This window comes from Poecilia reticulata, linkage group LG12, assembly GCF_000633615.1.
Source record: "Poecilia reticulata strain Guanapo linkage group LG12, Guppy_female_1.0+MT, whole genome shotgun sequence".
In the NCBI taxonomy this organism is placed as follows: domain Eukaryota; kingdom Metazoa; phylum Chordata; class Actinopteri; order Cyprinodontiformes; family Poeciliidae; genus Poecilia; species Poecilia reticulata.
Window position 1 is genome coordinate 14,400,799 of NC_024342.1, and position 27,261 is coordinate 14,428,059.

At 39.2% G+C, this 27,261-nt stretch overlaps 1 protein-coding gene across 4 annotated transcripts in view; it reads right to left on the reverse strand.

Annotated features, from left to right (window-relative positions):
- Nucleotides 1-27,261, reverse strand: part of sh2d3ca (SH2 domain containing 3Ca) — a 67,527-nt gene that overhangs the window by 11,292 nt on the left and 28,974 nt on the right. For all 4 annotated transcript variants that reach the window (XM_017307998.1, XM_017307999.1, XM_008424007.2 and 1 more), the window contains one exon: nucleotides 1,237-1,365. In XM_017307998.1, the coding sequence (XP_017163487.1) occupies nucleotides 1,237-1,365 (129 nt within the window). The remainder of the gene's footprint in view (nucleotides 1-1,236; nucleotides 1,366-27,261) is intronic.

Below are 27,261 nucleotides of genomic sequence, written 5' to 3' on the forward strand. Positions count from 1 at the left end.
ATTGTTTTGTTAGATGTGTGTTTTCTTTTCTCCTCCAAATTTCACACATGGTTTCACGTTTTCAGCTTCTGAACTCAGACGGTGTGAACAGATTTGTAAACAACCTTTTTTTTATTTTGACCTTCTACATCTTCCGATACACTCTCAGATTTATCTGTGCGCTTTGTGTAAAGTTCTGGATACGGACATATTGTTAAGAACACGCGGTCCTTGATCTGTAAAATTCAGCTTCAACACTCGTTCATTAAATACATAAAGTCTTTAAATCATTCATTCATTTTCATTTGTGCTTTTTTGCCACCAATTTACATCTAAATTCTGACTTGCTGTCTGCAAGGTCTGGCAGGTCCTGCCACACTGACCTTGTGCTGCCAAGAAATTTTCATGCATACATAATCATAAAACCTCAGAGAAAAAGGTCCCACACAGTCACAAAAAAAGACAACCGGGAAAAGTAGAAAAATAACAGGGATGCTAAATCCCTAAACTCTGAAGCTTTGGAAGTTTTTCTAAATCTGGAGAATGAAGGACATAGAAGTCTTAAGTGCTTCTGCAGCAGCATAAATAATATTCAGTCCCACTCATAATAAATCCAACCAGGTAAATTCCAGATTTCAACTAGACAGCTGACAAAGAAGAGTTGATCACCACATTAATGATAATTTAATATTTTTGGGTTTTGGGTCTTTGTGCATTGCACATCCACCTAAAGGTCTCAAATATGTTTGCAATTATGTATTTTAGCATAAAGAAACCTTACTGTTTTAGTTGAAAAGGGTATTTGTATCTTTACAACAATTTAACACTAAAAAGCATTCTTTCTCCAAACTAAATTAAACACATTTTGAAATTAGCCCTATCTCCCCATTTATTGTACACCAAAAAAACACAGTCAACTTTACTTGAGACTGTAATGCTCATAGTTACCACCAAATTACTTAATTCATTCTTCTTCTTTTTTTAAGATCACATGAGGAAAACTGATATTTAAAAAAGCATATATGATAAATTATTTATGACTGAGCTACAATCTTTAGGAGTATTGAAAAAATGGAATAAACAAAAGCAAAGCAAAAACTTAAGGTTTTAAGCTTCTAACTAAACCCGCCGGTGAATTTTGTGAAGCATTCGTTGGTAATGGAAGTTATTGTGATTGAAAATTTTTATATAGCTGTTTTACTGTCTTTACCCTGTGTAGTCTGACCAACAAGTAAAGAAACCCGACAGCACTAATACCTCTCTGGGTATATGTCCATGGTACCAGCCATGGCTCCGGATATCAGCAGGGCTCTGCTTCAACTCCTCTTCCAGTTCTTTACGAAGTTTCTCCGGAGGAGACTCCAGCAGGTATTTCTCCTTTGAAAACTGTGACAAATGAGAGATAAAAAAAATATATGGCATCAGTTCCAGGTGTAACTGGTCAGACAATACTAATATGGATGTAAACAAAAGAGGCAATAAAATTAATCAACAATGATAACTATTGCAAAACAAGTATTCATAAAAATATAATTGAATTTTAAAAAATTAAACAAAAAAAAGATTCACATGCAAACAACTATAACAACAGTGATAGGTCTGTGCAATACAAGTAATCACAAAACACAAACACCTGTGCCGCAGAAGGCAGCACTGCAGGGAAGCTTCACGATGCACAAAGTGACGCACACACCCACTTCTCCAAATACACACAAAAACTAAAATACCACAAACAATAAGCTGAGGGAAAATCCGCTCAGGAACAAGTTAATTGTTTGTTGCTCATACACACTGCAGGGACAGAATGTCACTTGTTAAGTCTTGGCCACTGAGAATGACTTGGAGAAATTACCGGCCCAGTCATAAAAGCACAAGACAGATACTTAAAATTTTATTCCAGTTTAAGATGCACTGAGAAACTGGCTCTTGACTGTAATTGGATGATCTGTTGCTCGATTCAGAAACTCAACAACACTGCCTTTCTCAGACGGTGAATGGTCCACATGTTAACTACTACCAAACTGCTCTAACAGAAACTGTCTTCAACACAGAGAGTTAAAAAAAAAGTTATCAGTATCAAGGTTGTGTTTAAAATGAGGCCGGAGGGAGCACAGAGATGTAAGACGTCAATCTCTGTGACATGTCAGACATGTCTGCCAGTCTGGCTGCAAGAGAAAGAGCAGGACATTGAACAGAAACAATAAAACAAAAAGAATACAGCAATGTTGATCTGTTTTATCCTCTGGAATCTTCAATGTTCTAACATTGACATTATTTTTGCAAATTTCGTAGTTAAAGTAATACGTGGCCACTTCAGCACTGCAAACTGTACTATTATATAAGATGCTTTCAACACAGTTTTAGGACATTAGTAAAACCCTGCTTTACAGCAAATGCTCTCAGTGACATCACATCTCAGTGATGTGGTCATATAAACACTTACTGCTCACAGTAAAAAAGCTGGACAGAAAATATTTTGAATGCTGTTTTTGTAATATCAGTTCTTCGAGAGAAATCATAATTTGCTGACGCCTGCGGGCCAAAGCTTTACTAAAGCCAGACCTCAGAAACTGGCCAGAAAATTCTGACTGTTGCATCTCTTAATATGGTTCACAAATGATCACCAAAAGGAAAAAAGACTGCTGCAAACACACAACACGAAGGCCCCTAAGCTGTGTGAGTGTGAATAAGTAAAAACGGCAAACGTTCAGCTCATTAGACAATGTTTTTTTTATTGCGACCAAGGCGCTTAAAGGCTCAGGAGGTAGAGCAGGTCATCCACTAATTGAAGGGTCGGCGGTTTGATCAGCAGCTTCTCCAGTCTACATGTCAAAGTGTTCTTAGGAAGAGCCTGAATTATACACATGTACACACTCTAGCCAACTAGAGTGTGTACATGGCAGAAGGGGATTTCTGTGGGCAGAACAGATGCTTTGTATGCTAATGCTCTGCTAATCAATCAGAAAGGAAATGTCTGAATGCAGCTTATTTACAAAATAATTTTTCAGAATAACTGAAAACAGTTTACTTGGGTTAGATTTACATTTATATCCATGTAATTCATAATTCATTACCTTGCCTTCAACTTGCAATAAATGTCTTTTAATTCCTTCAAGTTCACCTAATCTACTTTAGTGCTATTTGCATGGAGAAAAATGGGAACTCCCTAAATGGGACCCCGAAGCCACTGTAGCGACTGATGGCTGTGGAAAGATTGAGTTCAGACGAGCAACCTAACATAATTAATGCACAAGGCAGGCACACACAAATATCTGCCTCCACGCACACAAACTTTTGACAGAAATCTGAACCAGGATAAAAATCCACAAAGGAATAAAAAGTGAAAACAAAACTGCCAGTATGAGGAGGAATGAGACTGGCGACCAGAATAAACAGTAAACAACCTCGTCGCTAGGGCTAATATTTTCTTTTTTTCCTAATATTTGCCCCAGTTATGTTGCTCTTTTTCTCTACCCCAGAACTGGTGTCGTTCAGTGACACACTATCAAATACACACGGTTCACACAAACAGCTCCTCTACCGAATCCTGATAAAGTTCTAGCAAGATTGTTGTCTGACTTTTCAGGGACAACACAAACATTGCGAGTAAGGATGGGAAGCTGTAATGACCCCATTATGTACAGCGTGTTTTTTTGCACTGCTGCACAAGTGTCCGCATGTGATACGAGACTCAAACACACAATCTTATCACCTTCAGGTTGCTGAGAGGCAAAATTATTAACTTCCTCCTCTCCTCCTCGCCCCTCTTCTCTCCTATAATCCTCTGGGGAGGATGGAGGAATATCACCACGGAGGCGAGGTCTCCCAGATTAGATTCAAGGTGTGTGTGAGTGGGTCTGTGTGAAGGTGAGAACAGGCCAATAAAAAACAGACGGGTCAAGTGTGCCGTTATTGCTTTTCCCCCCGTCTCTGTGGAAACCCAAGAGGTACCTGGAATGGAACTGATGCTCAACAGTGGAGTCAAAGTGTGTGTGAGTGTGTGTGCGCGCACATATATATCTATATGAAGGGTTATGAGGTAAATTGAACTGTCAACATGGCTCTATTTATGACAGGTTTCATGAAATAGGCTGACATTAAAGGGGAAACACTGATGGAGACCAGCAAACAATAGACAATAAGAGGTGACACAACAGGCATCTGTATTTTAATATGTGAAGGCAACAAAACCCACACTAAATCTTTTGGAGAAAAAAAAATACTGTCTATGAGGTGTTGTTTCTGCAACGGCATGATTGGTACCAAAGTATTTGAAATGCTCGAGTGCTTTTCTTCACTACCTTTGACTTTACAGAACAAGGTTTTGGGTCAAGCAGGCTTAACAGTTATTGACCTTTGAAAAGGTCCAGATTCAAAGGTTGGCTCATGCTACTATGTCATGATATACAAAGTTACATTTTTTTCTACATCTGTACATTTAAATCTTCAAAGTTACATCTTCAGTTTGTGAATTTGATCTTTAAGAGTTTAAATACATATGCCGGACTACATATCTATAGTCCGGCATTTTACCTACTATAGAGTGCACCTCATTATAAGCAACACCCACAAAGTAAAAAAAAAAAAAAAAAAACTGGAAACGTACATATAAGCCGCACTGGGTCATAAGCCGCTGGTATCTCTGCCACTGTCGGTTTTCCAACATTGATAAATCTGCTATTAAGGACGCAGCCCTGCGTCTCCAACAATATTCTATGGATTTGTTCACGCCGAGTTTACGTGCAGTGGTTATCGATCTGTACTGCCAGATCGATAACCTTCAAATTAAAAGCTCCATCATATGAACTTCTTCGTGTGGTTTCTATGATGATGGGGTATTAGTTTGAAAACATTGCTCAGTCATCCCTGTTGCTAACATGTGCTTGGTCTAAAATGAAAATCAGCACTTTCTTCTTTGATTTCCAATTTTGACTTCCAATGATTCACTTCCTGCTAAAGAGCCCCCTGGTGGTTGAAGAAAAATCCACAGAAAAGCCGCACCGGGCTATAAGCCGGATGGTTCAAAGCGTGGGGTAAAAATAGCGGGTAAAAGTCGGAAAAATACGGTATTTACCTGCAAATATTAACCATTTAGCTCAGTGAAAATTATTTTGAATCTTGATCTGCTAAGGGTGTGAATAATTTTGAGCTAAACTTTAATATCAAAAGAAATATGCAAGTTAGTATTGCTAATAGCTCGTCTGGATACTAGAAAGAACAGTAAGATAATTTAATCTGTTTTCCAATTTGCAATTAAACTGCATTCAATTTAGGCGTGCTATCACTCCCAGATCAGCTACTTTGAGACAAAATGGATCTAAATTTGTAGGGAGAAGCAGAAGATGATGAGCAAGGACAGTTCTTAAATGCTGTGAAAGAGAGTAAAACATCTCTTTCAGAAGGATATATTACCTCATGGCAAAAGTGGAACAATTGGAATAAGTAGAAGGGGAGTCAGTGACAATGACTAATGTGATGTTTTTATTGCAGTTACAAAGACGGAGAGGATACCCTTTACTATCCTGACTGCTTAGTCTCAATCCTCAGGGTGTATCTACCTCCCTTTTTACTTTTAAGAGTAGATCTTCCTCTGCCACATTTATTCGATTGTTTTTACCTTGTCCAATGATTAGTTTTTTAGTGTGTAGCAAAAGCTTTTTTAACTTTACCAAATTATGGAAAAGATCGTTTGGTCATTATGGTTAAAAGCTGTGAAAACAACACAGTGGGGTGGAAGATTTTTTTCACCCCTTCACTATTTCATTTATTAAAATTTTGGTCATTTCTGATTTGACAATTATGAACACAAAGGAAGAACCATTCAAGAGACAGTTCACACCATAGCAACAGCTAAAGTAATTTTCTATAATTTATTAATAGTTTACTGTAACAAAAGATTTCTTAAATAAACATGATTTTCAGAAGGTAATTTTATTCAATCAGGGACAATCTGTTATAAAAAATAACCAAAATCAATAAAGTTTTTAGAAAATATTACACTTAAATTAGGCGGATTTGACATGCAAGTACTGTTATAATTTCTTGTCTCCACAATACATCAGTACATATATATATAAAAAAGCTCAAGGAACACCACAGGCTTTTATGTACACTCTTAAGGCAGTTATGTACATTTTGAACATGCCCAGAAAAGCTTCAAAGTTGAATATTATGTCACTTTCAAATATAAACATTAAAGTTTTCATTGTCATTGCATGCAAGAGTTCACTCATTCACTGGCCTTTTCTTGTTGATGAGTTGCACCAAACAATGGAATGAGCACAAATCATTAAGAGAATATGTAAGTGTTGCGATTATAGACTCAGTAACACAATATCCCTAAAGGGCAGTTAAAAGCATCATGGTGAGACAAAGACAACGGTTAAATTAGGAGCAGACATGAAAACAGGCGAAAGGAAAACAAGGCGCATGAGCACAGCAGGAACTCTCCTCTACAGAGACATGAATAAAGTCAACATAAAGACAAGACATCAAACATTCAGGAGACAGACAGACAGACAGACAGACAGACAGACAGACAGACAGACAGACAGACAGACAGACAGACAGACAGACAGACAGACAGACAGACAGACAGNAGACAGACAGACAGACAGACAGACAGACAGACAGACAGACAGACAGACAGACAGACAGACAGACAGACAGACAGACAGACAGACAGACAGACAGAAACTCATTAATGTAGACAGAGAGGCAGACATGGAAAAAGACAGGTAGCCCATTAGCGGATGAGAGGGAGTTTAGGCAATTTAGCAGCTGATGCAGGACTTTTGTTTTTCCCTAGGGAGGGTGAATGGAGTGAAAGGGATTGGTGCATGTGTGCGCGCACACTGGCAATGTGTTTTGGTGTGCATCTTTTGATGCATCTCTATGTGTACGTGCATATCTGTGAGATCTACAAAGACAACTCTGGTATTTTTAGGGCACATGAGAGAAAACACCAACAGGTAACAACAAGCGACAGCGCAGAGAGTCAGAAACTATGACAAGAGGCTTAGCGGGTCAGCACACGTGTGAAAATGAGTTAAAGATAACATAGTGTGATCCATCACCTAATTTACACCAACGTTCACTTTAGACTGCTGTTCTCACTGCAGGCCAATTACGTGGTTTCGTCTCATAGCTTTTACACTCCAAGTGAAAATTGACATCACTATCACTCAAAATCATGAAGTAAGAACACGGAACCACCTAAACAGAAAATAAATGAAAGGGACGATAATGGGGAGAAATTCAAAATATATGCACATATTTATGCATACATTACACACCCTTCTTGGTATGTTGTATGTGTGTCTTACTGTGGTTCTTTGAATTGGCTTTGTGTGTCTCGCTCTGAACTGATTACGGGCTCCGTCCAGTTTGCATGCTTTCTGCCGGCACAAAATGAGATATTATAATTAGGAATGTCCAAATCCGGTTTGAAATATCAGGATCAAACCCGATCAAAGCACTTTTAAAGGTTAGTTCCAGGGTCTTTGAGAACATCGCCACTGTCAATCAGCTATTTACGTCAGCCAAAACGCATTTCTGCTTGTGGAGAAATGAAAATATCAATAATACGTACAAAATATAGAAGCTATTTGCAATCCATTAAAGCTATTATTTCTGTCATAGATAACATACACTTCCATATATTAGCCTGATATGAATAAAACTACATAAAAAAAACTGAATAACTCTAGCCTCCTAAGTAAGAACAGCAGCATGTGATCCTGAAAGAACAGGGAACAAAGGTTGGCTCTGCGTTGTTATAAAAGAAAAACATTTCTGTATTATCAAAAATAATTTTAAAAAAGTTCATTTTCAAGTATTCTTTTAGGTTGTTGCAGATGTAGTTTTAGGTTTTTTCTGTTTTCTAATTTTACCTATCAGCTCAAAGTATATGTATGAGATATCTGTTATTTAATGTCTTTTATTATGTCAGTCAGCCCGCCAGTGGGAGATGTTAATTATGTCTTGACAAACCTACGTAATGTAAGCAATTATGCAGGTGTGTTATGTAGGTTGTTGTTATTTTTTTTTAAGTTAGAAAAGTATAGAAAAGTAAGGAACAAAAAAAAGTATCCATGCTGCAGTGAGGAGCTGTTTAAAGGCAAAGGATATAACCTTTATTATTACCTTATGTTATTACCTTAAGTCACCTAAAGCATTTTTGTATAACTGTCTACTGTGTGGTGTGGAAACGAATGAAACTATTGGACAGAGAAGCACGACAAAGAAATAGTTCAACACTATAATGACAGAAATGGTTTATGCTGCAAAAGTTTGCTCAGTTTGGTGACATTCATTTGAAAAATAAGCCTTGCATACGTACCCTGCGAAACAGTGCAGCAATTTGTAAAATAAAGTAGTTTATTTCAAATTCTCAGTGCAAGAGCAAAATGGCAAGAGAATAACGAAAGCCGGGCAAATCTTGGGCGTGAAGGCATGAGTAATAAAGGAAATGGAAAATGTTTGATGACAAATCTAAAAAGCTGCAGTAAAGAAGGAAAGCATCTGGCATTTACAAGTGAGTATGGAAAGTAAAAAAGAAGGAACGCATTCCAACAGGAACAGCACCAAACAAAGGAGAAGAATGCACTCCAAACAGACGGCTGCGCTCGGTTTTAAGCTCGCGTCAGAATGTTGGGTCTTTCTTCCATGGCCGGCGTCAGAAGGCTGGGTCTTTCTTCTCTGGCCGGGGGGACAGCCTCTAACCCCGTTGTCAGGGTAACACTCTGAACTGTGGTGGTGTTAGTGGAGGTGGGGTGTTCCCACCTTCTAAACACACACACACACACGCACACACAAAATCTCAAACAGGCTTTAAGGCAAACGGTTCAGATTTCAAAGAACCTTCCTTCACGTTTATCTTTCTCCTTCTTCTCATCGCTTCACCCCTCTTCATCCAGATGTCTCCCCATCTCTTCTGGTGATAGGGTCACAGATTACTGGTAGGAAAAAAACGTGAATCCTCATATCTTCCATTGCAGCCGCAAACACAGTGGCTGTACACATTTATGAAGGTTTATGTTTACGTCTATGTTTAATCTCACTCCTTTCCAGATTGTTGTAATCCCTGTATTGTGGCCTCCTGGCCATTGTCATAGATGCCCATCAAGTTACGTGGTCAATGCTTTATCCATCGAAGGGGATTGCCTGTAACATTAGATCTCTTTATTTTTCTTGGCAAGATGGCATTCAGTGGGATACAAAACAAATTAAGCTTTTATTGATGCAATTAAAGCAACTTCTATCACACACTTAAGTGTAAATATGGTAAAGTATGACTTGAATCAGAAAACCTCAAAAGTGAGCCAAATAGCTCAAATATGACCTCTTTTGATAACAGAAGAGTGCATAAAAAGAAAGTTATGGTAAAATGAAAATATATTTTTTTTGTCGATGCAAAGTTAAAGTTTTTCAGTTTTTTTTTTTTTTTTCAAAACTAGTTGAATCATCTTTAAGTTCTTCCTAAAATTTTAGTGCAAATATCTTTACGCAGTAAAATTCTGACATAAGGTTGTTATACCGTGAGAAGATCATGGTCTGAAACCACATGAGCCGAGTTGCCAACACGGTCGCAGAACATGTTGGCTCTGCGACCGTGGATCGCTCCCTACAACCCCTACATCCACTGGGATGTAGAAGGACAGTCGGTCTCCTTCAGCCAGATACATCAAAGAACCAACATCACAACTGAGCAATTATTGATGTTAAAATAATAATAATAATAATAATAATAAAAATACTAAATAATAAAGTAAAACTACAATGCGACAATGTTAAATGGTTCCTTTTTTTCTCTTTACGTTTATGTAAAAAGAGTTGCTTTGTTTTTTTTTCTTTTCACGGAGCATCCCCCACATTTTGAAGCAGCCTGTCAGCTGAGCAGATGCAGATTATAAAAAATTCATCGCTTCCCATGATCTCATGTGAAAACACTTCAGGAAAATAAAAATGTAACCAAACGAGAAAAGAGTGATGTGATAATACAATCCGAATTGTTCAAAAACCCAACAGATGCACAACCTTGTCACTAAACCCGAGATATAGAAAACTTGACATATGACAAAAAAACAAAAAAAAGGTACTCCACCCTGTTTGTCCATGTGCACAAACTCTCATTATGATTGAGATATTCCTGGCACTGGAAAAGACAGATAAAAGTGACAGCTCGTGTGTCATTTGATCACCGCGTATCAGGAAGCAAACTGGTTTATTTGCGGAGAAGGAGCGAGGAGGACTACTGGTACACGCTCAAGAGTATGAGAGTGATAACAGTGACCTTCTGCTGTCATTAGGAATGAGCGTCTCCTTCATGTACGTTCACGCAGAGCATCCACCCCTGGAGGCAGCTGGATGCTGATGTATTATATCGCTATATGCACACAAACACTCATATACAAAGCTCTGCTGTAAGCTGTCAGTCAGCCTGGTATCACCGAGACCCCCTGTACTGACTGACAGCTGGTGGACAGGATATGACATACACCCACACCCCCACTGAGACTGCAGGAAGCCCCTGTCTCCTCAAAATGACATTAATCTCTTATAGTTCACCTTTATTTGCCCCAGGCTGCCTAGTCAACGTATTCTAGAAGCCCTTAAAAGGTAGAAAGCAACAGCAACAATGGAAGTCAACAAGGTGGTGGTGTAGGTGAGAGAAGGAGAAAAACTCCAGTAACAATGAACGCGCTACCACCAACAATCAAGAGGAAAGGGCACAAGCTACTGTGTAGTCTGACAGAAACAACCCCGGGGAACAGAGTCTTCAATTCACAATCTTCCCCTTCTAAAGTTTAATTGCTGTGATATTTGCAGGTGAGCCTGAGCAATCAATATTCCTGTCATGGGGTAACTCCCTGTCTTTTCTCTAATCTAAACTCTAGTTTGAAACTATTATCCTCAAGATACTGACTGAAAGTAGCTTTTCAGTATCTCTCTGTGGGTGACAATAGCTTTAAAGTTCCAGTATGAAAGTATAGCGGATTTAAGTTTTCTTTAAGCAAATAACAAAACACCGAAGAAAAAGAAGTTGCTGTCTCTGGAGAACTACTCTGGCTGGTCAATTTCAGACGCTTCCCCCTCTTTGTCCTCCTCCTTCCTTATCGCTACATATCAAGCCCGGCGTTTGTCTCTTTGAATTTGACCTGGAGCCTGAAGAACTTCAATATTTCATTGCTCTCCCAGGATTCAGCAGAGTGCTCTTGAGGAAGACACGACCAAGTGGACAGGCTTCATTCAAATTGCCTGATCAAATCATGCAAGTGCACATGCATCATGGGTAATCTGTCATTGCTGCTACCAAGATCCTCAGTACCCAAGACCCTATGCATGCTGCTACTACAGTCTCACCAAGGAAGTTTTGTGCCTGTCATGTTCCATCACCAATAATAGGAATTGCATTGCATTGTTGACATACTTCAGTAAATCTCTCTAAGACTTTTTAGAGACTATTTTCCTTCTGGCTGATTTTCAATGCCTTGCACTTTAGAAGAAGAAAATGAACATTTCTCATTTGCTTACCTTTTAACTTCATAATCTCAACAGTACTTATGAAGTTTGCTTAAAATAATGGTGAAATGAGTCAATTATGGTATTTTAGTAATTTATGTAATTTTTCAAGCAGGCTAAGTAATCATATGTTTATTTGCTTTAGTCATAAGTAAAATTTGTTAAACAGCCAAGAGTTTTGTAAGTCAACATTGATGATAAAGTCCAGGATTTCTGAAGCTGACAGGTGAAAATCGAAATATTAAAGTTGAGAACCTTGGTCAGGTCTATAATTTATTTGTTTTATTTGCATGAACCAGTGTAAAATCATAATAGCGTAAAAAGTTTGGGTAAGAATAAATTCTATTCTATTCTGTTCTTAAACTGTAAGGGTGTTGGGACAGGATTTTTATTGCAACTTCGAAAACCGAACCTCCTGGAAGCCTAAACAGATTTTCTCCTTTAAGAATGTTAACAGGATCACATATTTTCTCTTCCCTGAGTCAGACGCATCATAGGCTTAGTAACATAACTTAAGACTCTGACCTGAATGGTGTTTTTATGGGGCCTTTCGTCAACACAGTGTAGTCTGGCTATTTACGGTCATCGTAAAGATTTCCACTTTTAACAATGCTAAAAGTGAAAGTGCTAAAACTCTTAAATCTTAATTACATAGGGGGAAAAAAAGAAAACAAGAAAAATGCACTTGACCAAGAGAACACAGGAGCCTCTCTCCGTATTCATCATTCATGCTTTAATGTCTGATTTTCTTCAATGATTTACTTGTTCACCTGTTTTTTTTCCCCCCCAGCTTTAAATCTTACTAAAGGTTTACTTCTCTTCCTTTTCTCTTCCTCCGTCGCCGATCCACCAGCTGAGGAGGAACATCTATCAACACTTTGATGAGAAGACCATTACTGAGAGTGAAACATAAGTGTGTGCATTATGGGTGTAGCTGTCAGCGTGGTAGAAGATGTATGATGACGATCCACTGCCTGAAGGGCTAAATGTCCTCTGTGTGCCTGCTTTGTATTAGTCTTATTTGTTTACGATCATCATCATGCAGGCATCCACAATGCCCGACGCTGTGGTGATTGAACTCTTTTCCTTTTGGGCTCATTTATTTTGGTGACTTTAAATCTGTTCAGAGTTTGCTCATGAGAGCAGATTCAGGCTCCGTGAGAAGGAAAATGGGAGGTTTTGGGAGTAGGGAGAGTTACAAAAACAAGAATAGGTTCATAGAAACTTTTCATCAGACTCACACACACACACACGCACGCACACACGCACACACACACACACACACACACACAAAAACATAGAAGCATCGAAAGCTTTAATGAGGTTGGGCTTGAAATTATGACTGCTCTTATTTCCCCGGGCTCTGAGCCCATGGTCTATGTGCTCAGCAGGCCTATAGGCGCCACATCTCCTCTCTGTCGAACACACAAACGCAACGTTGACAGAAGTAAACATAAATTTCCCCAAAGCCTCCGCACAGACATAGCTCCCCGTTTTAAACCAACACTACACAACAAGCAGAAACACAAAGAGAAAGCCTGTGTGCAAACAAGATGGAGCACACACAAATACCTGCCAACAAGCAAAGATGACAGCGTTTTTATTTTTTGCTGCACACATATAGTTATTAAAAAAAGAAAGAAAAAAAAAAGCATCAAGCATGCCCCGCATAAGATGCAGTGGATGATTAGAGATTACACACATTTAATTAAATGTTACTCTGGATGAGATTAGACGATATCGTAAATCAGATTAGTCTAATACATCTGCTAATAACACATGGAGCCACACACACTGGGTTGCTATGATTGGAGAACGTGTTTGCAAATTAATGGGATTAACATGGTGGTCTTCACAAGCACTGGGACTTGTGGTAAAGATGTGTAAAAAGCTTTTAAAAGATAGTTAATTAATTACTTAATTGCACACTAAAAATAAAAAAAATCAATCAATCAATCAATCCTTTACCTTATTTCACTTAAAGGAACTGCTTCAATTGTTTAGCGCTTAAGCAAAAGCCTGCAGCGACGGGGTACAGCTTTGTGGCTGCAAAAATGGTCAAAGTGGTAAAACTGGTATAAAAGTTTGGGCATAATTAAAAGAATTCCTAGGAACGTGAAAATAGACAAAATCTTCATTTCCTTAAAATCATTGTGAAAATAATCTGTATACACTGCTTATATTGGAAAAAACAAAAAAAAACAAAACATGTATATTTGTAAGACTTATTGGAAGAGCGGAAAAATATCCAGATCAACACATAGATAAGGTCTAAAACACTCAAATGATCACACATCAAACGAGACAAGAGGGCGTATTTGCAAACAGCTTTAAAGACTGCTTATTGACGCCACACCTATTGATGCTGTTGCCATGGTTAGTCAATATCCTACATGCCCCAGCTGGTGTCTCCCTGAGGAAGAAAAATGTTTGGGTGTGTGCACGAGTGTGAGAAAGAGAGAGAGAGGTTAATGCGCCCTATGTGTGCATTGCTCCGTCATGTGCAGTGAAGTGTACCGAAGAGGAAAACATAGCTGGTTGGAGGCAGTTATCATGGACTCCTATTGTATGTGCAATTGTTTTTTATTCCCCTCCCCATTGATGTGATCTGTTCATATAGTGTTTTTCCTTGAGTTTTCCTCATGGAGATGTGGTTGGCCGAGTAAATCCCTGACTCTGAAACAATGCTCATTTAAGCAAATTCATTTAGAGAATTTTACATTCAGATGAGACCAAAATTAAATATGTCCACCTAAATGCAAAGCACTATGGTGGTGGAAAACTGGCTCTGCACATTACCCTGAACACATCACCACTACTTTGAGAAATAGGGGTGGCAGCATCATGCTTTGGGATTGCTTTTTCTTCCACAAGAACAAGGAAGTTGGCTGGGGAATATGGTAATGTGGAAAGAGCTAAATACAGAGATGATCCATGCTCTCTGTCCAATTTGGTAAAGCTTGAGGTATTTTTGGAGAAAAGAAGGGGGAAGACTTATTTTTACATCTGCCCCATTGGTAGAAACTAATGAAAAATATAATATTTAATATAAAAGGTGGTTGTATGAGATTTGACTGGAAGAGCCCAAATGCAAACAAATGTCACACTTTTCCGATTTTAATATGCAAAAAAGGTTTTATTATCCTGTTTTATTTTTGCTATCACTTCATAATTATGCACTTTGTTGTGCTGGTCCATTACATATACAAACCGAACAGGACAGGACCTATTTGTTACACATTTGTTGTTACAAGTACAGATACTGGTCATACTCTCAGCTCCGTCTACCATCACCTCAAACTTTCGCCCTTTAATTTTCTTCAAACCCAGATTATATATCTGGTTCCTTCGAATAGTAAAGCACTCTCTTTAAATGCTGCCATTAAACCCCACGCATAGGAAAACGATGGAGCTTAGTGCACCACAACTGAAGAAACCAGGCGTGAAAAGATAAAATGCAAGCTGCGAGGAGATCTTTCAACCTCATTCAAGTCAACCTCTTATAATTGTGGGAGGTTAATTTATAACCTTAATTTGTAGTTATGGTAAAAAGACAGCACTCTACCAGTATGGTTTTGTGTGTTTTCAGCACATGTGCCAATAAAACAAGACGGTAAACTTCTGTGTGCTACAGCACAATTCGGCGGTAGCAGGAGCAGCAGCGGAAACTTCAAATTAACTTTACATTTTCTTGAACTCGTATTCAGACCCAACTCGTAGTTCTTAACCCCAGCCGGCGCCCTCATCCGTCTTTTCCGACTTGGCCAGGCCTTCTGAGTAATCGGAGAGAGATGTAGAGAACGAAGGATTTGCTGCCCAATATATTTCTCCCTACTTCACCGTGCAGCTCATACTTCACCTCACCATCTCGTTGTGCTGCAATTTATAGACGGCTCGAAGAGTACACACAAGTCTGACTCATCCGCTAGCTTTCCTTGACATCACTGCTTTGTTTTCCACCTTTCCTCTAGTCAGGTTCCTCCATCTACCATCCTTTAGGCAAACACTGCAGCCTTCTCCTGCCTCCCGAGAGGCTCGGCTCTGATCCTTTCCCTGAACCTGTCGGTTTTGTTTTTCCCACACATCTCTTTCTATGACACACACAGCAGAGAAAACAAGCCGAGGTAGGTCAGTGGTCTCATTTCCTCTCTCCGAAAAAAACATCTGGACCGGCATGTGTCTAAAATCTTTGTCACTCTCTTCGACTTAAACGCTTAACTTTTCATCTAACTCCGTTATCTCCTTTCTCCCCCCTATGTTCCATCCGTTCTACTTCCTGTCTCCTCACACTAACTCTGCATCCCTTCCCTACCTTCAGCCCATCATCTCTCCACAGCACATCATATCATCCTTCTCTCCGGGTATCTTCCTTTTCCGATCCACTCGGCCGGGATGTTGGTGTGTAGACGTCAGCGTGTGAATTTGTTTTGATATCATACAACAGAAAAAAGGTTCTTACTGTTCCATCAGCAAATAAGAAACAGGATGCAGAAGAGAATAAGTCAGAAAAGAAAGAGCTAGTGTTCTCTGTAAATACCTCTACTCCTTCCATCTAACCTTTTACACAGTATGCATCTTAAATCTATTGCAGCTTACCTATAAAAAATGAAAAGGTACAGTTTTCTCCCGTTTTAAAGTAGAGTGAAACTGATTTATAATGTAACGTCCTTTTCAGACAAGCACGGTTGCCCATTTATCCGACGGTACCTGAATGTGTCTGCAGGGCTGCATCTGAGTTTGGTTTATGAGCGACTTTTCATTAGCATTTATGAATTGCATCGTTAGAGCTCTTTTGTTTTCCTTATCATTGTTATGAATGATACCTGAGCCAAAAGCATGATTGAAGTTGAACTACGCTGACGCAGATGAAGTAATATGTCTGATGGTGTTCTTTTTCTGAAATGTTGTAGTTTTGGGCCAGATTTAACATATTCCAAACAGTTCTGATTTTGTCTCATCGGTCTGCAGAATATTTTCCCAAAAGTTTTGTGGAATATAGATTTTCTCTCTTTTTTTGGCAAATTAGAAATGAGTCTTTGTGCTTTTTTTTCTTTGGAACTCTCTGCTTTGAATGTGGCTCTTGTTTTTTTGTGACTGCAGGATGAGTTGCTGATGAGCTCTTGAAGTTATTTTGGCAGGCCAGCCTAATTCTGAGAAGATTCACCAGCGATTCAACGTTCCTTTTTTTGTCGATAATGGCTCTATGTTTTGTTTTCTGGATTCCCAAAAAACCAGAACGACAAACGCCAATGACTTTTTCCCTCACGTGTTCTTGAATTCCTCGAGATCGAGGCATACGTTAGTGTTTGAGATGTTTAACGCTACTTTGTGTTAACGGGCAAGTTCTGTTTAAATTATTTCTTGACTCTGTGGCAGTAAGCAAGCCAGGGGGAAATTAATTTGGAAAAATGTGTTTGGTTAGTTAATCTCAAATTTCAAATATATCAGCACCGTTGGACAAACGATATCTTTGACCCAACTACTATTTTAAAATCACTCCATCTTAAAGAATCGAAGCATTACTTTAAGATAATAAAGATAATTACATTAAAACACTTTTTTCTCTTTTACCCTTCAGTAAAATCAACTAATTTGTTGTATTTGTCGCAAAGATACTAATTTCTAAGTGTACATGAAAATCTTAGTATTCTTCAGTTTTAAGTGACCTCAGGTTTTAGATCTCCTCCACTCCACGTACAGAGTGCCGTCTCGTTATCTTTAATTGAGAAAGAGTCTGCTAGTGTCTATGACAACTGGAACCAGCTGGTGTAACTCAAAGATACTCTGGGGCAATTTATTCGCTCAGCTGGAAATTTACATCTAACCTTTAATTATTGCTTCAGATAAAAACTTGTGAAAGGTGAGGAAGAGGCTCCGTTTTCACCTTTAAAACAGAATCAATATAAAATATGAATAAAGTACGCACAGCAAAATTAAGTCTGGTCACGATAAAATGTATATTTTTTCTCCAGATTCTCCCCTGAAGCAGGTGCCACCCCGTCATCCCTGCCTCTCTGGTTCAGGCCATTAATAGCCAATTTTCTGCCTATTGGGGGTAAAAGGTCATCACCTTGATGGATTGAAGGTCTCAGGACTTATCAATGTAACCCCACCACACACAAATAAACACACATTTCTTCGCTGAGGTTTGGACATGCAGTGAGGCATTAAAATGTGACATGCGAACACATATTGCATATACACAAACACACACATGCATTTGTCATTTCCCATTTAGCCAGAGCCATTACTATCCACACCAGGGTCATCTATCTCAGCAGTGACAGGTGTGAAAACCACAAATTTGAAATGGCTTTCTCCAATGCAGTTAAAGAGGATGGGGACAAAAAAGGGCAGGAAGCAGCAGCTGACGGACCCAGCAGTAGAAAAAAATAAATAAATTAGGAAAGATGGGGTCTGATGATGGGGGACAGTTTGGTCGTTATTTATTTACCAAATCTAACAACACCGATGATGTATGCTGGGCTATTAATCATAAATATTTCTCTTTTGCATGTTAAGATCCATCATCCTGTTAGATAAGAGCAGCTTCCAAGAAAAGGGGTAAAAAAAAAATTGCTCAGCAAAAGTCAAAAGAGAAATTTCTAAGAGGGATCTACAGTTCAGCTTCAATTTTCACTCCCTTCAGCAGGGACTTTGACTTTTTTGTTTCACCGGTGGCCTTGGCCAAGAGCTGCATCCTTGTTACCGGGGATAGAGACACATATGGTGACACAGCATCTAATTAATCATTAATTAATCAATGAGTGACAGCAAAGAATTAATCATCTTTGTAAGTTGAAACTCTGCCAACATGCAAACAAACACTGCTGCAGCTTTTAATGATTAAGTCACCTTTTTATGCTGCTTTTTTCCCTTTGGTCACAATGTTTATGATGAAAAGCGCCTTCAGTTGGGAACTGAAGGATTAAGATTAACTTGAACCCTGAACCAAATGGGATCAAATGGTATTAGGAAAGCAAACTGCTTCCAATTAACAGACACTTCCTTTGGCGTCTGCTGGACTTGAGAGATTTGTACTGCCATTAAAATGTAATACATATGTCATTTTGAATACAAGATGATTAATTTGTAGTTGCCTAAAAGAGGAAAAGTCTTGTTATCTAAGGTTCAAGTTTGATAAGTGAATAACTGAAAAAATGCCTCAGTTTGATTTTTCTATCTGGGGAACTTTCCTTTGAATAAACAGGCACAAACAAAGCCGTCACAATGGCATTTTACATTTTACAGTCTGTACATAAAGTACAAGAAATCAGCTGGTTTTGAAACTTAAATCTTAAATCTTCATAATAGAGAGTATAAATACTAATAATTATTGAACAATTGAGAGGCTCAAGACATTTAAAACAACAGGGCAGAGATAAAAGAAAAGTGAGAAAATAACAGACTTGGAGATTAATACATGCAAGCAAAAGAGGAGAATTATAAACACATAAAAGAGGAAACAGAGTGATGCTGATGGACAATAAGAAAATCTTTGATCCCTTAGGTAGACGATTGATGCATATCAATCAATTAAATCTGTCTCTGACAACACACACACACACACACACGCATGCACACGCACTCAGACAGGCTTCCTCGTTAACCCGGCCAGCGGAAAGAAGCACACCCAACAGCTGAGCTGCTATTGGCCAGAAATGATGTCATCTCTTCCTGGAGGTTGAGCAGTGAGTCGTACAATTGGCTGGCTGAGAGACACAGTAGGAAAGTGCTGCTGAGGTATCAGTTCCATTCATACAGATGCAGCAATGAAGCATGTTTTGTATGTGTGCATGCATGCGTGCGTGCGTGTATGTGTGTGTGTGTGTGTGTGTGCGTGTGTGTGTGTGTGTTTGTGCTTGTATGTGCACGTGACCACTCCCCACTGAGACATACAGAAGGAGCCATTAGGGCTGCGTCCATCATTCGGAGGTCCAGGCATTACCTGCTGGGATATTCCCTAATGGTCTCTCCTTCTGTCTCTCTCTCACACACACACACACACACAGGAATTTCACAACAGTGCACGCATTCAGATGTGCACGCACACAGCTGATGGGGGGTTGGGAGATGGGTGTTGTCTCTTGGTTGTTACCAAGCTGTTGTCATGGCGATGCAGATGGAGCTTTTCCTGCAAGCCGGGACCCTCACTTTGCAACATACACACACACGCGCGCACGCACAAGCACATGCACATGCTCATGCACTTTGCAACAAACCACAGCCTTTTTCATTAATCCTTGCCTTTGCACACCTTTTAGGAGATGCAGCTGCTTTCTAGGTGGAACAGGAAGTCGACTTTGTGGGTGTGTGTTTGTATGTGTGTGTCGAGGTGGGAGAGTGTAAACAGTCCCAGGAGAGCCACTAGACACATCCGCTAAGAGATGCTCGTGAGAAATTAGCCTGTGGTCGCCTGTTACAGTGTGCTGCATGTTCACCCACGTCCGTCCATCCCGCATCTGCACGTTGTATCTTCCACCTGCCTTCATTTTTCCCGGGCTGCACCTTTAACCTCAGCTCAATGCTCCATATTTAGAGTATGATGTCAGACGTGACCCAGCTCTGCCTCGCTGACTCTGTCACTTCGATCGGAAATCTAAAATGAGCACCGCAGATACATACAGAACCAGATAATATCCTCTGAAAGCCACTTACCCAATCACAATGATGCGCTTCTTCAAGTCTTGATATAGAAAATAAAAGCCTTGCAGGAGGAAGCTTTCTGCTTGTGCCTTGTCCATTACTCTCTTGTCTCTGGAAGCTTCTTTATTACACTCAGGAAACATAATGACAGCTATCTACCACTCAATCGACACAGAACCCCCATCTGTTTCTCTATGTTTAAACTAATCACTGTCACTAAAAGGCTGTCGCCATGTGCATGCATGAACTGCAGTGTCCAAGCTGCATGAATTCAGTTTTATTGGCAGAAGCATTAATCTCAGCTAATCTAATTTGAATGTAATTATGCGCAACAAAGCTATCACATTTCAGTCAATATGATCAGCTTAATCTCTAATCTGCGTCTGTATCTGATTCAAATAACGACTTCAGTCTGGTGTATTAAACGCCACAAGATCTTATCAGAACCTTCGGAAGAACGATCATCTAATTCAGTGTTTACATCTATGTGCTGAGCTGATACCTGGATTTGTGCTTAAACCTTTTTAGAAATCACTTAAAATGCTTTGAAATTAAGTAGGTATTTGCATTTATCAGAGTAATAATTAAAGAGGTTTCTGCCATAACCCGCAGTTCCATACATGCATACATGTAGCATGTTTCAGGCCCTGTCCGCATACATGACATCAGTCCCAGGCGTGAAGTGGGTGTGGGAATGGGACAAAATTAAGCAAGCGTGTGCAAGTGTGTTCAATGCCATTTTCAGCTGCTCACTGCAAATCACCCCGAGACGCTTTAACAGCCTCCGGGTCTTTTCATAAAGCAAAATGGTGCATTAAAAACCCCACAGAGGTCCACGGCCTTCGGTAACTCAAACACACTTACCCCAGTGGGATTTATTAGAATCTCAGGAACGCTGGCATGTTGAGAGGGGAAACATAAAACTGAGGAAATGTCCCTGAAAAGATGCTCTTTGTCCCAAATTTTAATCCTTAAGAAGTGAGAGATGATTATCTACATATTCTGGGTTCAGAGCATCTGGATTTAGTGTCTTTTTCTTTATATATCCATCATCTACATTCTTCATACTACTGGCTCTGAGCTTCAGATCCTCTGCTGTTCACAACAGAAGATTTCTTTTATATTAAAAGGGAGTGGTTCTTTCCCACTGTCCCCATATACATGCCTTGGTCTGATTAGAACTCTATTCTGCTGGAGTCATTAAAATTAGGTAAACTTTTGGAAGCGTTATGCAAAGTGCCTTGAGATTTGTTGTTTTATGCAGATAAGCAGGATCAAAACAGAATTACCCCTTTTTACATCTTAATTATACGGCAGGTGGCATCTTTTAGACTTTTGTCTTATCATTTCAAGCAGGAGGCCTAACGTTGTGTTCAAACAATAAGCATCAGAAGCGTGACAGCCCAGCGCCCCATGCTGGAATGCCTATTTGTTTCATTTGGGAGAACTAAGCCTTTAAACTCGCCGGCAGCCTTATGTCCAATATCCTCTGTGTTCTGTGCAGGTCTGGAGAGGTCAAAGATGAAGAGAGCAAACAATTGGCAACCTCCTGCTTCAAATCCCCACACCACGCCAAACTGGCTCTCAGCTGCGCCTCGCCCAGCATGTGTGAGCATGCTGCGTATGCGTGTGTGTGTAGGCATTGTGAATCCACGGCTGTGTAATTTCTTTAGAGGGAGTCTGATGGAGAGACTTCAGAGGATTCTTTCTCACACACAGAGTTTGCAGTAGTTTGAGTCAGTTCTGAGAGTCTAGTGGCGAATCAGAGATGAGAGACAGATTCTATCATTCATGAGTCATCGTTTAAAGTTGTGAATGAATGTGGGACATAAAAAACCAAAGAGCTTTTTATAATCCAATTTTACTATGCTTTTTTTGTTTATTTAAATTATCTATGTATTTTACCATAAGCCAAAATCCACACTATAAATCCAAAATCTAATAGAATAATATGAACCCTAACACAGGCCACTGCAATAAACTTTCAAGAAATGTTGCCATCGGTAGATGATCTTGAGTCAAATCTCATCTCAAACTACCACGCATCAATGCTTTCTTGAGTGTAATCTCTCCTGCACTGGCTTCCGTTTCAAGAGTCTAACCTGTGATTAAATGCACAGGAGCATTCGCCATAGGTTTATGTTCTTGTGTTCTTCTTGATAGAGCTTTCGTCTATCATGCAGGAGGGAGAAGATGATTACACGAAGCACTGAGCTGGAAAGCTCCGTGATCCTCGCCTGCAGCTAGAAGCCACAATATGAAGAGACCGTTTTTGCATTTTCTCTTGTTTAAGTGGCAAAGCGGGCGATGCATTTTGCTGGACTATCTGGTCTGCCCTCAGATGATGCACTGAGGGATTTATTTAAACTCCTCATTTAACGCCATCTCCTCATTGACCTAAAGACTAATCTCAGTCAAAGCTCAGATTTCAATCTGTTCAATTCCCTTTTGCAAAACAAGTCAAAAGTTGCTCCTAAGAGACTCAGCGAGCCATACGTCAACGTAATCTGCTAATTCACATTTGATACATTCACAAATGAAAAACATATGTTTGCCTTTTTAGAGTAACCTTTCCTTGTAGTAAATTGAAGCCAAAGACCCAATTAATTTTCAGTGATTTAACTTCCAAAGCCAGTATAAGGAGTTAAAAGGAGCCTGAAAGCAAAGTCTGAAAGGGACAAACCAGTGCTGAAGAATGAATTACCAGTGGACTCGTTAGCGTTCTCCTATATGGAACTCGATATTTCCTGTATTGGTTTCCAATAAAAACCTTCCAGCAAAAATGCATTAGGTTTTTTCCTTTAATATTGCATTGCATAATATTAGCATTTCCATCTTTATTGTATCGACTCAGTAGACTGATTTAAGTGTGAAGAGGGCATGCCCGATAAAAGTTTGAAGACTTAGTTTAGTGAAGGAAACATCAAACCCTGTCATGTTTAAATGTTTGTAACTAAAATCCAGAAGATTAGTTTGGGTTTTTTTATGCTTAACATTTGACGGTTCTGCATCAACTAGAGCTTTTAAGTGTTCAACCAGCCTATACTTCCAAGTATTGTCTACTATCTATAGTATTGCCTATAAATGAATGTACTCCTTATGAGTGATTTATGTATTCATCAGGATTTATGCAGTTTTCAACAAGTTTCTCTTAAGGCTTTTCAACAGATTTTTAAGACCTTTGTTATCAAATTAAAACAAGTATTACGTAAAAAAGAAGTTGACCAAATAACTTAAACTGTATAAACCATAAAATACACATAGCCTTGACTATTTAAGTTGTGTTTAAATAAATAAAGTGCTCTTGCACAGGTTACATTTCTTCAATTCTACCAGTATACAGTAAACCTAATCATTGCCACTAATGGCAGATTTTCATTAAATCTCTATTTTCAAGCCCAGCCTACTCAAATATTTTTTTTCTTCATGACAAAGGAACAAGCTCTGTATAACATAGCACACACATTATTATTTTAATTACCCAAGCATGAAATAAAGCAGTTTAAACATGTTTACAGTATAAAAAACATTAACATACTATGAAAAATTTTAAATAGGGATCAGTTCCTTGTGACTGTCATGCATAAAAAGCCGGTTAAAATCAACTTATGGTATCTGTTCTTGAACAAAATTTGATACTTTCCAGACCAATACTGTCTAGCATTTGTACCAATCACGACTGATTTCTTTAGGAAGCAAAAACAAAAGTGAAGTTATACCAGTGTACGCTGAAAAAACCTCACTAAGGAGAGATCAGCGTGGATGGCAAAGTAGAGCATCTGTTTTGGAAACTAAGAAGTGAATCTTTTTGTCTCCCGCAAAGTGATTCTGTATGCCACATGAGCTCAGACCTCACCGTCAGAGGTGACCGGCAAGTGATATCGGTGTATAACAGTTATTCAGGGGAGCTTTGTCTCAGTTTTGGAAACAAACTTATATCACCAATGGAATGCGACAGCAATGAAAGTTCTTCAAGTGAAAGGAGAGTCTCGACAGCTCCGAACATTTTAATGCAAAACTGAATGGAAGTGATGTTGGCATGAAAGGAGACTGTTTACAGAAAAGGTTTAAATATGTATGCAGCTTTGGGGAATTTTACTTTGTTCTTGCTTTCAGAGAGTCAAGAACTAATAAATTCCTCAGGACAAGCCTTTTCTTTATGCATCACGTCTCATCGTCTGATCTTATATCAAATAGCAGTATTTGCATAAACAGGATCAAAGAAAATACCCATGATCCCAAAGGCATTGGGAAATGTGTGAAATTAAGCAAGTAAACAAAGAGGGGTTGAGTCGGGAGGGGCACGTTTTTCCACATTTTGTTTGACTTGACGCCGACTGGCTCACACTATTTTCAGGAAATCTTTGCTCGGAGGGAATCACAAAAGTTTAAATGTGTCAAAAACGTAACATAAAAAAAAAATAATCTGCTCAATTACAGAAGCTTAAACCAAGCGCTCTCTTTAACTAATGCCAAAACAATAATCTCTGAAAATAGCCATTACAAACCAGTAAGTAACATTCTGGAGAATCCGACAAATGTTTTTATAAATATATAAAACACACTCGTATACGGCCGACACACACACACGCACACCCCCACACACACACACACAAAAAAAAACGGCAGCCTTCTTGCTCCTCATTAGTGCCCAAACTATCACAGCGCTTTAATGAGAATATGGAGTCGGGAACAAGGCAATTCTAGCCATGCACGCACAGACACACTCCCAGACAAATATACACACACACATGCGTGCACAGCTGCCCTTCACACTATGAGCCTGCAGGGTGTGACAGGAGGGCACGCCAAAAGAGGATTTGCAGTGAAAAGCTTTGGGGAGGAGAGGGAGAGAGAGCGGTAGGAGGAGTGGAGAAGAGGGGATTACATGGTGAATATTTCAGTACTAAAACATACCAATCGGTTTGGACTCCCCTTTCTGGCACGGACTGACACACAAACACAAGCACACACACACACACACAAACAGCATTAGGATTGCCATATCTCATGCAGTCAACTACACACAGACGAGACAGTAAGTGGGGTGATGGGTAAAGCTAATTCCAAACACCAACGACCCCCCTCTGGGACATGACTGATGAACTGATGGAGGGCCTGCTGGGACAGAACTCAACTAAAACCAACTAAAATCTTCCTGCTCTTTTAAAGTTGTATTTTAGCAAACATGCAAGCGGTGCGAATTGACGGCAAAGTTTTTTGTGACCTCCAGACTAATAAATCTAAGGTAAACACGATGAAGTACTTGAGAGATAATAAAAGAAATCCTATAGACAACCTAGAAACAGTGCAGAGTTTAATTTTGTGTTATTAAATTGTGAAGGAAGGGATGGAAAAGATATATAGAAGAGATGTCAATGTAATAAAGTTCACCACTTCAATATGTAGGAAAGATTCATTACAGGGCACCTGGAAAAAAAAACAATAGCTTCATGCAATAAGAAATAAGAAATTGAATGTTTATAGTTTTCCTTTTAAAAACCAATCAATTAATCAGTTCTTAGGTAAACCTTTTCAATAACCAAAATTGCTTAACAAATACATTAAGAGATGTCATTGTTTCTCCCAAAGCACAATGGAAACCATCTTGTGGTTATGTTTAAGCTAACAAAGCTTGTTTAACTAAACTGTCAAATTCAGGCATAAGAGCAACTAAGGTTGGACCTTTAGTAAACCAAAAAGTCACAAAACATACAGAAAACAAGCTAACGCTAGCATTACCACTTTGGCAAGCTGAAAAGCCTTTTACAAACCAACAGACAATTAGCTAAATTTAGCACTATCACTTTAGCAAATTAAACTCTCACAAACAAAAGTCAAACATCAATCAAGTCATGCTATGGTGTAAGCTTCTAATAAGTCTCCCTGGAAAAAAATCATATCCAAATGAACAATTTAGCTGAGACTTGCTAATCTAAAGCATGCAAATGAATGACATAAGAATTCAAAATGACAAAAAAACAGTTAGACTGTGATATAAAAACACCACACTACTCATCAGTGCTGTAAGCCTCCGCAAGCAGAAACCTGCATCACATTGCAAGGGACTGGATGGCAGAGGAGTGCCATGTTGCAAGGTTGGAGGTCACAGCAACATTCTAGATAAAGTGGGACTGCAGGAACGCTAAAGGACACAAGGACCGGCTGCCGGCTGGAATGACGACAGCCAAAAGCTGGTCAGGTCAGCAGGGAATCAGGCTCAAACACTGAGAGGCACAGAGATGGGGGGGAGGGAGGTAAAGGAAGGTAGATGCTACAGAGGGGGAAAACAAAAGATTAATTTAAAAAACAATCAAAGCAGAAGAGGCCATCATTCTGTGCGTGCCGATGCATTTTTTTAAATGCGTTTGTGAGTGCGTGTATGTGTCGGTGTCTGGGGGCTTGTTGAGAGGGTCCCACTTTACATGCTTGAAGCACTGCAGACACATTTGTTAAGCCGCATATTATTCTGCGTGTGAACATATGCAGGGGTTTGTGTGTTCACAGTCAGCACACTGCAGTCTAGACCAAGGGATCAAGTGTAATCTCCCCACTGATACAGCTGATGAACTTAGGTCAAAGACCACTGTCACCATGTCAAAAGCATTTTTTTCCCAGAAGGCAACAGCAAAACAACGTGGCCTCCTTGTCGAATTCAGAAATTTGTCTTTTTAAAAATGAAGGTATTCCAAGCGATTCTCGTGACATTTTAATTCATTTTTGGTCATTTTTGTCTTTATCGAAGTTGATCTGACTGGGATGATTGCCATGAGCTGCTACAGTGATTTGCTTTGAAAAATTTGAGGAATTTGAGGAAAAAAAGAGAAGAAAAAGTTGTACATGGTTCTTTTTCACATCACTAATGGACACTGAAGCAGCAGGACCCAGCGTGGGCAAAAACAGACTACAGTTGCTAATGATGCAGAGTGATGCTGAGTAATTACTCTCACTGTTACTCACCAGGTCAATATAAACCTTTCAGTTTTCAAAACTGAGATGCACCTTTAGCATCTCATCTCAAGCTATTTTAATAGGCATTTTTTATATTATAGTAGGATATTACCGTGTGGTATTAATGTGGCATAGCCTAAACTGGTAAAACGTGTATATATA